Below are 13,613 nucleotides of genomic sequence, written 5' to 3'. Positions count from 1 at the left end.
ATGAGCAGCAGTCACAGGGGTCACCTAGGAAGCTGTGCAACAATCATTTTTCTATGCCCGTACTCTAGTCTCCTCTCTCCTAAATGGTTACTAATTCTCTTCTTTCCTCAAACCTCCAGCACCTCCTCCATGCCCTCACTCTCTGTTGAGCAAATAGACACTCAAAAAAAGAACTCCCAGCAACTTCCACTGCCCCATCCACCCACCCACTCGAACCTGTGCCCATGTCCTCTGCCTGTGTTCCGGTTACTCTGTGTCCACTGTGCTCCTCCCCAACAGTCTCCTCGGATTTTCATTAGAGTGTGTTCCGTTCAGTCGCTCAGTCATGTCTGACTGTTTGCTACCCCATGGACTGCAGCACACCAGGCTTCCCTGTCCATCACCAACTCACTGAGCTTCCTCAAAGTCATGTCCATTGAGTCAGTGATACCATTCAACCATCTCATCCTCTGTCGTCCCCTTCTCCTCCTGTCTGCAATCTTTCCCAGCATCAGGGTCTTTTCCAAGGAGTCAGTTCTTCAAGTTAGGTGGCCAAAGGATTGAAGCTTCAGCATCAGTCCTTCCAATGAATATTCAGGATAGACTTCCTTTAGGAAGGACTGGGTGGATCTCCTTGCAGTCCAAAGGACTCTCAAGAGCCTTCTCCAGCACCACAGTTCAAAAGCATCAATTCTTCGGTGCTCAGCACCATCTACTACACTACATGCTGTACTTACTGGTTGTCTCTCCCTCACTAGAACCCTCAGGAGGGCAGAGATTCTCAATGTCTTGTTTCCTGCTCTGTTCCTCTCACCCAGCATGGCACCTGGGATGTAGGGGGCACCCACTAAATGTTTCATGTATGAATGAACCAATGACTGACTCCTTCCATCGATGCCCTAGAGCCTCCTTTGGCTACAGTCCTGGGGAACAGGAGGACTGAGAACACCACCCCAGCCCCTATGTGGGAGCTGATGCAACACTCACGGTTCTCGCAGTGGGGGCCCTCCCAGCCACCCTGGCACTCGCAGCGGTAGCTCCCATTGCGCAGGACACAGGTGCCCTCGTTCATGCATGGGCTGGGTTTGCAGAGGTTAACTGGCCGCTTGGCTTCTGCAAGGGAAGACGGGAGGACGTGTCAGGAGACCAAGCCTGGGTCAGCCCTGCGGACCCTACCCTCACCCAGGACAAAGGTGAGGCCACAGGAGCAGGGTCTTACACGTCACAGTGGCTCTGTGGGCCGTTGAGCCACAGGTGAGCACACGAGTGGGCCCCAGCCTCCATTCAGCCTTCCTGCAGGCAAGCAGCCGCTTTCTTTAAGATGGGCTGAGCACACAGCAGTGCTCACTATCATTATTACAGCCACAGGCTTTTTAAAAGGTGCAGAGAATGTTCCTAGTAAAAGGAGGCTTGAAGTCAGGCTACCCTGGCTGGGTCTGTTCTTAGCAAGGTCCGTGCCATCCTGGGGTCTTGGTGGATATCCTAACAAATCTCTTCTTTTTAGGTGGGGTGCCGTCTATGGGGTCAGAGTCGGACACGACTGAAGCGACTTAGCAGCAGCATATATTAAGTTTGGGGAGAGATACTTGTCTAAAATTCTCTGCACCTTAAAAGGGGACTTGTGTGTGCCTCCCACGCGGGATTTAGCACAGAGCCCGGCACATGGAAAGTCCCCGGTAGTTGGAAGGAGCTGCTGTCCCCGTAGGGATGTCCATGAAGGCTCTGGCTGAGGTCCACCCTTCGGAGGCAACCCCGAAGTTGCGGATTCCCCCACTCACCTCTGCATATCCACTCGATGAGTGCATCCTGGTGGTGGCTCAGGTCTGAGTAGGCTGCCACATGGATCAGGGCGTCGCGGGGACCCGCGAGCCTCCGCAGTGCCTCCCTCAGGACGGGCCCCACACCCACCACCAAGACTGAGACACCGTTGTCCCTCAGCTTCTGGGCCGGGACAGCCGCGTCCTCCACCCCGCTCCCACCCGTGACCACCACCACCGCCTTGGGGACGCCAGGCCGGGCGCCGCCCTGGACCGTCATCACCTTGTCATAGATGTGCAGCAAGGCCGTGCCTGCCGAGCCCACCCCTCCCAGGTAGGGGGCCTGGCTCAGGGCCCGCAGCACTGCAGCACGGCTGAGGTGGGTGTCCAGCCCGAAGGCTGTCTGGACGTGGCCGCCATACACCACCAGGCCGATCTGCGTCACATCGGGGTTCACGTCAAACCGGAGGGCGCAGCTTCTCACGAAGCTCTGCATCTGGGCGAAGTTCTCGGGCCCCACTGAGACCGAGGCGTCCAGCATGAAGGCCAGGTCCAGCGACTGGGCCTGGCAGCCTATAGAACAAGCAAAGCGGCCCTCAGGGGGTAGCTGGGGCGGGGGTGTGCTGTTCTGGGGTGATCAGAGCCCAGGTCAGCCGGTCTCCACCGCAGCATCCGGCCTCCACCCTCTCCTGGAAGAAAAGCAGGACACACGAAGGCTCAGCTGGACCATCCTCAGCCTCCCCTCTGGCAGCTGGATGTGGCCACGTGATAGTTCTCTCCAATGGGATGTAATGGAAAGTAACTGCAATTTCCAAGTTATATCCCCAAAAGGAAGCTGCCTGCCTTCCACTTCCCCTCTGCCCTCTTCCTGCTGTCTGAGAAACAGCGGCCCTGGAGTTAACAGACAACTGAACCATCCTGCCGACCCAGGCTGCTCACCTCTGAACTGTGATGGGAGAGGAATAAACAACTGCTGATGTAAGCCGTGGGGCTCTGAGGCTCAATCTATGCCTCCAGGTGCCATGAACTGTATGGCAGTGGTGGTTTAGTCGCTAAGTTGTGTCCGATTCTTGCGACCCCATGGACTGTAGCCCACCAGGAGTAAAGTATGCAGTAAGAGGGTCTGACTTACTAGTTTTTTAAAACCACTCTAGCGTGAGAAGAGTCCGAGAAACCATCATAGCCAAGAGGAGTCTAAGAAGACAGGAAGACTAAATATAAAATTTATCCTGGATGGGATCCTTGGAACAGAAAAAAGACATTAGGTAACAACTAAGGAAGTTGGAATAAAGTGCAGACTGTAATAAATAATGACCAACTATGGACAGAGGTTTGTATCACTGTACAGGAGGCAGTGACCAAAAGCATCCCCAAGAAAAAGAAATGCAAGAAGGCAAAATGGTTCTCTGAGGAGGCTTTACAAATAGCTGAGAAAAGAAAAGAAGCAAAAAGCAAAGGAGAAAGAGAAAGGTGTACCCCACTGAATGCAGAGTTCCAGAGAATAGCAAAGAGAGAACAGAAGGCCTTCTTAAGTGAACAATGTAAAGAAATAAACAATAGACTGGGAGAGATTAGAGACCTTTCCAAGAATACTGGAGATACCAAGGGAACATTCCATGCAAAAATAGACACAATGAAGGACAGAATTGGCAAGGAGCTAACAGAAGCAAAGAGATTAAGAAGAGGTGGCAAGAATACACAGAAAAACTATACCAAAAAGGTCTTAATGACCTGGATAACCACGATGGTGTGGGTACTCACCTAGAGCCAGACATCTTGGTGTGTGAAGTAAAATGGGCCTTAGGAAGCATTATTACCAATAAAGTGAGTGGAAGTGATAGAATTCCAGCTGAGCTATTTCAAATCCTTAAAAATGATGCTGTTAAAGTGCTGCACTCAATATAGCAGCAAATTTGGAAAACTCAGTGGCCACACGACTGGAAAAGGTCAGTTTTCATTCCAGTCCCAAAGAAAGGCAATGCAAAGAATGTTCAAACTACTGCATAACTGTACTCAATTTGCATGCTAGCAAGGTAATACTCAAAATCCTTCAGGCCAGTCTTCAGCAGTACCTGAACCAAGAACTTCCAGATGTACAAGATGGGTTTAGAAAAGGCAGAGGAACCACAGATCAAATTGCTAACATTCACTGGATCATAGAGAAAGCTAGGGAATTCCAGAAAAACATCTGTTTCATTGACTACACTAAAGCCTTTGACTATGTGGATCACAACAAACTGTGGAAAATTCTTAGAGAGGTGGGAATACCAGACCACTCTACAAGTCAAGAAGCAACAGTTAGGACCAGACATGGAACAACTGACTGGTTCCAAATTGGGAAAGGAGTACATCAAAGCTATATATTGTCACCTTGCTTATTTAACCTATAGGCTACTAGAGTACATCAAGGGAAATGCCAGGCTGGATGAAGCACAAACTGAAATTGCTGGGAGAAACAGCAACAACCTCATATATTCTGATATCACTCTAATGGCATAAAGCAAAGAGAAACTAAAGAGCCTCTTGATGAGGGTAAAAGAGGAGAGTGAAAAAGCTGCCTTAAAACTCAAAAAACTAAGATCATGGCACTCAGCCCCATCATTTCATGGCAAATAGAAGGGGAAAAGTGGAAACAGTGACAGATTTTATTTCCTTGGGCTCCAGCAGATGAGTGACTGCAGCCATGAAATTAAAAGATGCTCCTTGGAAGGAAAGCTATGACAAACCTAGACATCATATTAAAAAGCAGAGATATCACTTGGCCAACAAAGGTCCAGATACTCAAAGCTACAGTTTTTCCAGTAGTCATGTACAAATGTGTGAGCTGGACCATAAAGAAGGCTGAGCACCAAAGAACTGATGCTTTTGAATTGCAGTGCTGGAGAAGACTCTTGAGAGTCCCTTGGACAGCAAGGTGATCAAACCAATCAACCCTAAAGAAAATCAGTCCTGAATAGTCATTGGAAGGACTGATACTGAAGTTGAAGTTCCGATACTTTGGCCACCTGATGGCAACACCCAACTCATTAGAAAAGACATGGATGCTGGGAAGGATTGAAGGCAGGAGGAGAAGGGGGCACCAGAGGATGAGACGGTTGGATGGCATCACTGACTCAGTGGACATGAGACTGAGCAAACTCCAGGAGATGGTGAAGGACAGGGAAGCCTGGCGTGCTATAGTCCACGAGGTTGCAAAGGGTTGGACACAACTAAGCGACTGAACAACATCAATGTTGGTTCATTAATTGTGACAACTGTACCTGGTTAACATCTTACAAGAGGGACACTGGAGATGGAACACAGGTGAACTCTACCATTGTCACAGTTTTTCTGTGAATCTAAAACTATTTTTAAAAAAATCCTCTGGCTGCCAAGGGAAGATAAGACTGGAGGGGCACAGTGGAGGTGGGCAGGCAGAGAGCCCTGTCCTTCCCCCAGCAGGAGGGAATGTCTCACCATTGGTGAGCATGACACCTGGGGCTGAGAAGCTGAAATCCACATGCAGCTTCTTTAGAGGAGAAGTCGGGAGCCCTGTGGAGGGTGTGTTTCACCTACTCCTGTCTCTGACCATGGGCCGGACCCCCACCCCTGATGGGGATATCTACACCCAGGTTTTGTTTTCCAGGGCACCCTCTAGTGGTGGGTCATGGAAATCAACATGGGTCATAGAACAGAATGATTTCAGAACGCATCTCAGGTAGAAATGGCAAGTAGCATTTCAGGAAAGGCTTGGCTTGTTCTAGACATTTATGCTTGTATAGGCACATGTGTGTACTGGGAATGCATTTCTTTCTTGTCAAAAAGAAACTGGGAAGCTGCCGTTCTAGAGTTACACTTAGTAGGTTCAGAGCTCCTTATTAACTATAACAATAAAAATTAATAACAGTGATACCTGCAATTCTGAGTGCACACTCTGAGCTTACTCTGTACTATTGTGCATCTTGCTTGCCCTACATAATCCTCATAAAAGCCCCTCGGGAGGTGCTACTATTTGTCAGATTGTGGTGACCAGTAAAATGAGATGGTTAGACAGCATCACAACTCAGGGGACTTGAATTTGAGCAAACTCTGGGAGACAGTGAAGGACAAAGGATCCACGGGGTTGCAAAGAGTCAGACATGACTTAGCGACTGAACAACAACAAAACTGAGAAGTTACTCATCACAAGGCTCCTATATGAAAAAAAAAAGTGGGGCTGCGGCTCCAGCCTGCATCAGAGGCCCTGGTTAAGTCCCTACCAAAAGGTGGAAGGTTCTACCACTGGCCGGCTGGCCCCCAGGTCAGGAGGGGCTGGCCCGCAGTTGGCACGGGTGTGGGGATGATCCCTACCTGGGCGTGGCCGGCTGCACAGCTTGCCCTGCAGCTTTGGGATTTGGTCGAATAGGTCCTGCGGGCTGGTGTAGGTCAGCACGCTCTCCGCGCCGCCAGTGATCATCTCCAGTTCCGCCCGCACGAGCTCGCTGCCCACACCCAGCAGGAGCAGCTCCCGGGCCCTCGCGAAGCCCGCTGGGCCGGCCACCTCGTCCTGGGAGCGCGCCTCGGTCATCAGGACCACCGCCCGTTGAGGCTGGTCCAGGCCTGTCCTGGGGGCACTCCCGAAGCCACGCTCTGCCACCTGCTGCAGGGCCCGGCCCGTCAGGGTGGCGCCACCGTCGAAGTGCAGGCCGTCGAGGCTCCGGACCAGGTCCGGCACGTCCTGATACTCGCCCACCGGCACGGCCACGGTCAGCTCTGCACCATAGAGGGCCACACCCACACGCGCCCGGGAGTCTCCGGCCAGGGCTGCCCGCACAAACCGCTTCACGAAGGCCTTGGCCCGCTGGAAGCCCTCCGGGGTGGCGTCCGCTGAGCCGGCCAGCAGGAACAGGACGTCCACTCTGCACTCCAGGCTCAGATTCAGAGCTGCCGGGACACAGCTGCAGTCACCCTGGGGAGCACGCGAACCACCGTCCCACCTGGAATGCCCAACCCCACATGGGGCTGAGCCACCCCCCTCCTAGGAGAGGGATGGGGCCATGACACTGAGGCTCCAAGGCTAGTGACCAGAGCCCATCACCGAGTTAGACAGGGCTCCCGGCTCCCACCCAGGGTCTCGCTGTCTCACCTCTTTTTCAAAAGAAAAATAGAATCTATACTCTTCCCCCACTATGCTTAGTGCTTCTTGTGTCCTGTTGGAGAAATCTCTGTCTACCCCCAAATCATGAAAACAAGCTCCTATGTTTTCTTCCGGAAGCTTCACAGCTGTGCTCTCTACACGTAAATCAATGATCCATCTGGAATTGATTTTTGTATAACTTGTGAGGCAGGGGAATCAAGATATACTTTTTCCCAGATAAGTCTCCAATTGACCTAGCACGACAGTTTTTAAAAAGTTATTATTTAACAAGTCCCATCCTCTGTGTCAAGCATTGTGCTGAGCACTTTACGTACGGAATCTTATTGCAAACTCCCATAACCACAGGGCAGTAAAGTCAATTATAATCTTCACAGTTTTAAAATCAAGACGGGTCAGGGCTTCTCATTCCTCTTCTGGAAGAGGGGGGAAGCGACACTGCCCAGAACCATGAACCTGATGGGCTGGCTCCAGCCTATAGCTGGGCTCTCTGGTGCCCACAGATCAAGCAGTGGCCATTCTAAAGCTAAGAAGCTAGGGACCATGTCCTACCCAGACCTCTAACCCCCGAGTTATACCCTGGAGCCCTCAGGGTATCATCTGAGACATCAGCTCAGTAGTGTACTTGAAATGCACTAACTCCTAGGCCACTTCCTGAAAGTGAAAGTGAAAGTGAAGTCGCTCAGTCGTGTCCGACTCTTTGCGACGCCGTGGGCTATAGCCCACCAGGCTCCTCTGTGCATGGGCCACTTCCTACCTAGTGGCTAACAGGGTTGCAGACAAACAGCAGGAGCCCGGACTCCACTGCTCCCCAATAACTGGAGTCTGGGAAGTCCCGGGCACACGTACCACAGTTGGCTTCCCTTCCAAAGGCTGGCGGGCAGAGGCAGTTGTACCTGTCCGGTCCTTCTGGAACACACGTGCCTCCATTCTGGCAGGGCTGTGAGTCACAGGGGCCTACCAGAGAGATGCCTGTTAACAGCCTGGCACATCCGCCCAGAGATGGAAGGGCTTTGGCCACCCTGCCCTACCAGGGCCCGGCCCCTTCCTTTCCCGGGATGCACTAGGAAATTGGTCTCAACACCGGTAGCAAAGATGGGAAGGACAGCCAATGAGGGGTTAGGGTGTGGGAAGTAATAGACACTCAGTGATGGGCTCAGTTAATGCTCTGTGTGAAGTATAGGCTCCCTGTGGACCTGCCAATATCCCATGGCTCTGATACTGGGAGCACATGTTACAGACTGAATTATGTCTCCCCTTCCACACCCATTCAATATGTTGTTGTTCAGTTGCTAAGTCGTGTCTGACTGTTGCAAGCCCATGACCTGCAGCATGCCAGGCTTCCCTGTCCTTCACTATCTCCCAGAGCTTGTTCAAACTTATGTCTGTTGAGTCAGAGATGCCATCCAACCATCTCATCCTCTGTCGCCTCCTTCTCCTCCTGCCCTCAATCTTTTTCCAGCATCAGGGTCTTTTCCAATGAGCCCACTCTTAGTATCACATGGCCAAAGTATTGGAGCTTCAGCTGAAAATGGTGAAGGATGGTGAAGATGGGGTGGTGAAGTTGAAGATTTTTTAAAACTATGAAGTTTTAAAACTTTAAAACTATGAAGATTTATTCATTCAGTCCTTCCAATGAATATTCATATGTAGGATTCGACACCCCCCAATACCTTAAAAATGTTAATATATTACTTAGTGGTCACATGATTGTAATTAAAGTGTATACTTTTGAAAGGTAGGAATTGAGAGTAACTTTGGGCACCCAGGCCTGCAGTCCTATCAGCTGGAGTTTCATGGAAATGACTGGGAGTTCATTAACAGTGCCAACAGTGGCCTTTAAATGAGCAGCTATTATGGGTCAGGTACTGCGAAATTAAAAGACACTTGCTCCTTGGAAGAAAAGCTATGACCAACCTAGACAGCATATTAAAAAGTAGAGACATTACTAACAAAGGTCCGTCTAGTCAAAGCTATGGTTTTTCCAGTAGTCATGTATGGATGTCAGAGTTGGACCGTAAGGAAAGCTGAGCACTGAAGAACTGATGCTTTTGAACTGTGGTGTTGGAGAAGACTCTTGAGAGTCCCTTGGACTACAAGGAGATCCAACCAGTCCATCCTAAAGGAAATCAGTCCTGAATAGTCATTGGAAGGACTGATGTTGAAGCTGAAACTCCAATACTTTGGCCACCTAATGTGAAGAACTGACTCCTTGGAAAAGACCCTGATGCTGGAAAGACTGAAGGTGGGAGGAGAAAGGGACGACAGAGGATGAGATGTTGGATGGCATCACCGACGCAATGGACACGAGTTTGAGTAAGCTCCGGAGTCGGTGATGGACAGGGGAGCCTGGCATGTCGCAGTCCATGGTGTCGCAGAGTCGGACACGACTGAGTGAGTGAACTGAAGTGAGCTGAGGGTTACACATGCATGATCTCATTTCACTGATACAACCAAATGAAGCAAGTACTGTGAACCCCCACGTCACAGACAGGAAGCTGAAACAACAAACAGAAGTCATTTGCTGAAGGTTAGCTACTTGGAAAGTGGCAGAGCTAGGACTCAAACCCAAGTTACTCTGCTTTCAAAACCGTAAATCCCTGACCTTTTATTTCTAAGTGGAAACAACCAGACTTTCAGTTCCTGCCAGCTGTCAGAGGCCAGCCACCTTGGAACTTTAAAATAAGATGCCCAGCGGATCACCTAACCCCAGGTAGGAAGTACCCTCCCGCCTGCACACAAGCCTTTGGCTCTTCAGGGTCCGGGCACCTGACCTCATTAGGAGCAGCAAATCCATACAACCACTGATGCCAAGACAACCAACTGCCATGCTCCTGCATCTGTGAGGTGCTCTAGACCCCAGAGTGATGAGTAGGGAGGGCCCACTGGGGAGCCAGGCCGAATGATCTTAATGGGGTTGATAAGTCCTCCTGTTTGCTGGGGACTTTGAAACTGATGAAGCACTTGGGTGGACATCATCTACTGAATCTCCCCTAGGAGTCCATGTATGGTACCCTCTACCATCCAGAGTAGGGAGACGGGGAGCCCAGACAAGGGGCAAACATTGCCCTCATTTTACAGAGGAAGAAAGTAAGGCTCAGGTATCTTGCTCTGGGTTTGGTGCTAGATAGGAGGTTTTCTGTTTGCAAAGCTAGGGGTCAGTGCATACCCTGCTCTGCCTCATGTAAAAGCAGAGTCCCAGTTAAGGAAGTAATTCCAAAGCTTCGCTCCCTTCTCAGTGAAAAGATACCGCTGAATGAGGGAAGCATTGAGTACCACACAAGCGTGTTGCTCTGCCTCTGAAATCCCCGTGCCTCTGCCCTGGAGCCGGGTCCAACCCTACTTGCTGCCCCAGGAGTACAAATGCCCCTCTGGAAGCCAGCCTCATCCCAGGACCAGAAAGAACAGGAGGATCAGAGAGGCAGACTATACCTGGGCAGGTGGTCCTGTAGCAGCTGGTGGGGTGGGTGAAGAACACTCTCTTCCAGCTACGACCCAGGAAATCAAACGGTACAGGTCAGAGGGTTAACAGGAAAGGTTGTTTAAAATACTAAGAGCTGACATAAGATGCCAATGCAGAAGTGACTCAATAAACCTGTTTTTTCCCCCTGATTCCACCCCAACTTTTGTCTGCACATGCAGTAGGAAATGTTTCAAACTACTCAAAGACAATTAAAAAAAAAAAAAGATAGTTTAAGCTGGCTATCCTGTCAGAAGTTAGAGATGTCTGTGTTCGATACTCTGAGCTACATGAACAGCTTTCTTGGGGACAGCAGAATGAGTGGGGGGCAAGAAATACTGGGATTAGGCAACTGGATTCTGGCTGTGTGACCTCAGGCAAGTTACTTTCCTTCTCTGGTCCTCAGTCCCCTCTTCTGTATAGCAACTCTATTGGGTAGTTTTCAACTGTGTTCCTTGGAGCCTTGGTGGAGAGGGAACAGGACTGTTCACAGCTCCCCCAGTGCCACAGCCCTGCCAGGAGGATGTGCAAACCACTGGCTGGTCTCAATGACCCCTGAGGCCTGTTTGGTTGTCAACCTTCTGTGGCAACACAAGGGCCACCATTCCTGTGCTGGCTTCCATGCTCCATCCATCCCCATCATTACATCAAGTCCTCAGCTATTTGAAGAAACAATAGCCTCTTTCAGCTGGAGAAGAGGGCTCAAGGGGCTGAATTAAGGGGCCCAAAGTCACACAGTTATCAAAACAGCAGAGTAGGGATCTGAACTCTGTCTTGGACTCCAAAGCCCATCCATCTTGCCCTCTGGGCCACCCCACCCCAGTTCTCCTGACTCTGCGGGGTCACACGCCAGCCAAGGCAAGAAGAGGTCCTTGTCCTTCCGGCAGGAAGCCCTCCCCTTGCCTGGCAGTAGCTCCACAATGGCCTCATCTCTAAGGAAATTCTCTCGGGGCCTTGGCAATAAAGTTCTCTAAAACTTTCCCAAGAAGGTTTCTCCCAGTGGGATCCCACCCCAGTGTTGCCCAGCTGAGGGGCGGCTAATGGGGCTCATTGCTAGGGCAGGAGCTTACCTGAGGCAAAACATCCACTTGGGATAAAAGCCAAGTCAATTCTGCACTCAAGGGGTTGCTGAAGTCAACACTCTGCCAAGCCACCAGCTCATTAAAGAGAACTCTTCTTCCCTTCCACATCTACTTCTCCCATGACAATCTCATAAAACCACACATCCAAGCCCAGAAAGTTCCATGGGCCCTGCCCTCCCTACCCAGCCCAGCACTGGGAGCCCATGCTACTGAGCAGACACTGTCTAGGCCTTTGCCTGGACCTGTCCTCAGCTTGCCACCCCGCCCCACCACCTGCCACCTCCCTCAGCTCTAGACTCAGATGCCACATTCTCTGCCTTCCCTGCCTACTGTAATTAAAAATGCTCACCTACCCCAAACACCTATTCAACCCGCTCTGTCTCCCTCCACCCCCGCATTCTTTCCCCAGCAGGCACTTGGCATCACCTCAGAGTTCCTCTAGCTACTTACTCTGTTCACTGCTGCCTCTTGCTCACAGGGGCAGATCTGTTTCTGAGATGCTCATGCAGATTCCCCAGGACTTGGGGCAGTGCTAAGAGCTCAGGAGAGCCTCTGCAAAGATTTCTTGAATAAAGGGCTTGATGAAAAGCCTACTATATCCATTATTCTAGAAGCCTTGATATATTAATTTCTGCATGCTCCAGACAAATCCTCTGGGGCAGGTCCTAGTCTCACTCCCTTCCTGAACGTGGGAACAGACAGCGGAGGTTCCCAGCTAATTAATGGTGGTGTCCCTAGAGTCCAAGCACAAAGCCATTAAGTGTTCTCTACCCACCAGCCTCTCCTGGGCCTCCCAACCTCTGGATGCCTCAGCCCCACTGCAACCTGGTTCTGACACCATTCAAGGTTGTTGAGGGACCTCCCTGGTCCCTGGTGGTGCAGCAGGTGGGAATCTGCCTGCCAATGCAGGGGACACAGGTTTGATTCCTGTTCCGGGAAGATTCCACATGACGCAGGGCAACTAAGCCTGGGCGCCACAGCTACTGAGCCCACAAGCGGCAACTACTGAAGCTCACGCACCCTAGAGACCATGCTCTGCAACAAGAGAAGCCACCGCAATGAGAGGTCCACACGAGGCGACTAGAGAGGAGCTCCCACTTGCCGCAACTAGAGAAAGCTCACACTCAGCAACAAAGACCCAGTGCAGCCATGAAGAAATGAAACTATATATAAAGACTTTTTAATTTTATATATATAAAGGCTGTTCAAGCAGCCCCTTCTCCATGATGTGCAAGAAGGAAACAGGCCCCACTACAGCACTTGGGAGGCTCTCTCTGGACCAAGACCACTGGGGGCAGTGACTGTGTCCACCTCCTTGTCACACACCGTCCGGCTCAGAGGGGCACTTAAATATGTTCACTAGAGAACAAAGAACTACCTCCATTCACTTGAAAGCTCAGGTTCAGAAGACAGCCTCTAATGGCCTCTGACAGGGCCCCAGGCCCCACTTCCTCTGATCCACATTGGGGGCACGGCCCTTCCCTGCCAGGGTGGCATTTGGACTCGGCATTGGCTCAGCATGGCCCTTGCAGCTTCTCTGCTGTTCCATCTCATTGCCGTGTACATGCTCTGATCTCATCGCAGAGGCCAGGCCAAGGGGCAAGATGCAGCTGGTACGAACGCTACCCTGGCTCTCTAGAAATGATGGGTGGCCCGGATCACGAATTGCTAACCAGGGGCCATACTGGAGGTGATCAGATAAAGTGCCGAGGGATGGTCTGGGGAGTCTGCCGGGCAGTGGCCAGCAGCTGGGCAGCAGGTATTCTCGAATGCCTGAGCTCCTGTCCTGAAGAATCCAGCCTCCCCAACGACATCTACAACTGGAGTTCATCCAAGGATCTTACTTAAGCCTCTTGCTTTGCTCAGCCCCCACAAAGGTGGAAACTGGTACTCAGAGGAACCAAGTTGCCAGACCACTATCCCACGTCCAAACCACTGCCCTATCCGACCAGTTTTTGGCTGACCCACCAGCCTTCCAGAATGGCTGTGACCTGCCCCGCTCACCTACCCTGGGTGCCTGGCTGGTGGGTCTACTAGACTCTGACACTGCGCCCCTGCCTGTATCCCTGAAACTCTGTCCCTGGCTCCCTCTCTGGTCTCCTCCGATCCCTGTCACAGGCTCCATGGCCAAGGCCCCAGAGAGCCATTCTCCCTGCAGCCCGTGAGCCCCTGGCCAACCCTGCCCAAGCCGAACCTTCGGGCTCTGACCTCAGACTTTGAAG

At 51.3% G+C, this 13,613-nt stretch overlaps 1 protein-coding gene across 1 annotated transcript in view; it reads right to left on the bottom strand.

The window, feature by feature from the left end:
- Nucleotides 1-107: 107 nt before the first annotated feature.
- Nucleotides 108-13,613, bottom strand: part of VWA2 (von Willebrand factor A domain containing 2) — a 41,130-nt gene continuing 27,624 nt past the window's right edge. The window contains exons 8-13 of the mRNA XM_068961365.1: nucleotides 10,282-10,337; nucleotides 7,699-7,806; nucleotides 6,066-6,638; nucleotides 1,758-2,309; nucleotides 967-1,092; nucleotides 108-142 (exon numbers count right to left, since the gene is read on the bottom strand). Of these exons, the coding sequence (XP_068817466.1) occupies nucleotides 108-142; nucleotides 967-1,092; nucleotides 1,758-2,309; nucleotides 6,066-6,638; nucleotides 7,699-7,806; nucleotides 10,282-10,337 (1,450 nt within the window). The remainder of the gene's footprint in view (nucleotides 143-966; nucleotides 1,093-1,757; nucleotides 2,310-6,065; nucleotides 6,639-7,698; nucleotides 7,807-10,281; nucleotides 10,338-13,613) is intronic.

The sequence above is a fragment of the Capricornis sumatraensis genome, chromosome 23 (assembly GCF_032405125.1).
Source record: "Capricornis sumatraensis isolate serow.1 chromosome 23, serow.2, whole genome shotgun sequence".
NCBI classification, from domain to species: domain Eukaryota; kingdom Metazoa; phylum Chordata; class Mammalia; order Artiodactyla; family Bovidae; genus Capricornis; species Capricornis sumatraensis.
This window is presented reverse-complemented; position numbering and strand designations above follow the sequence as displayed.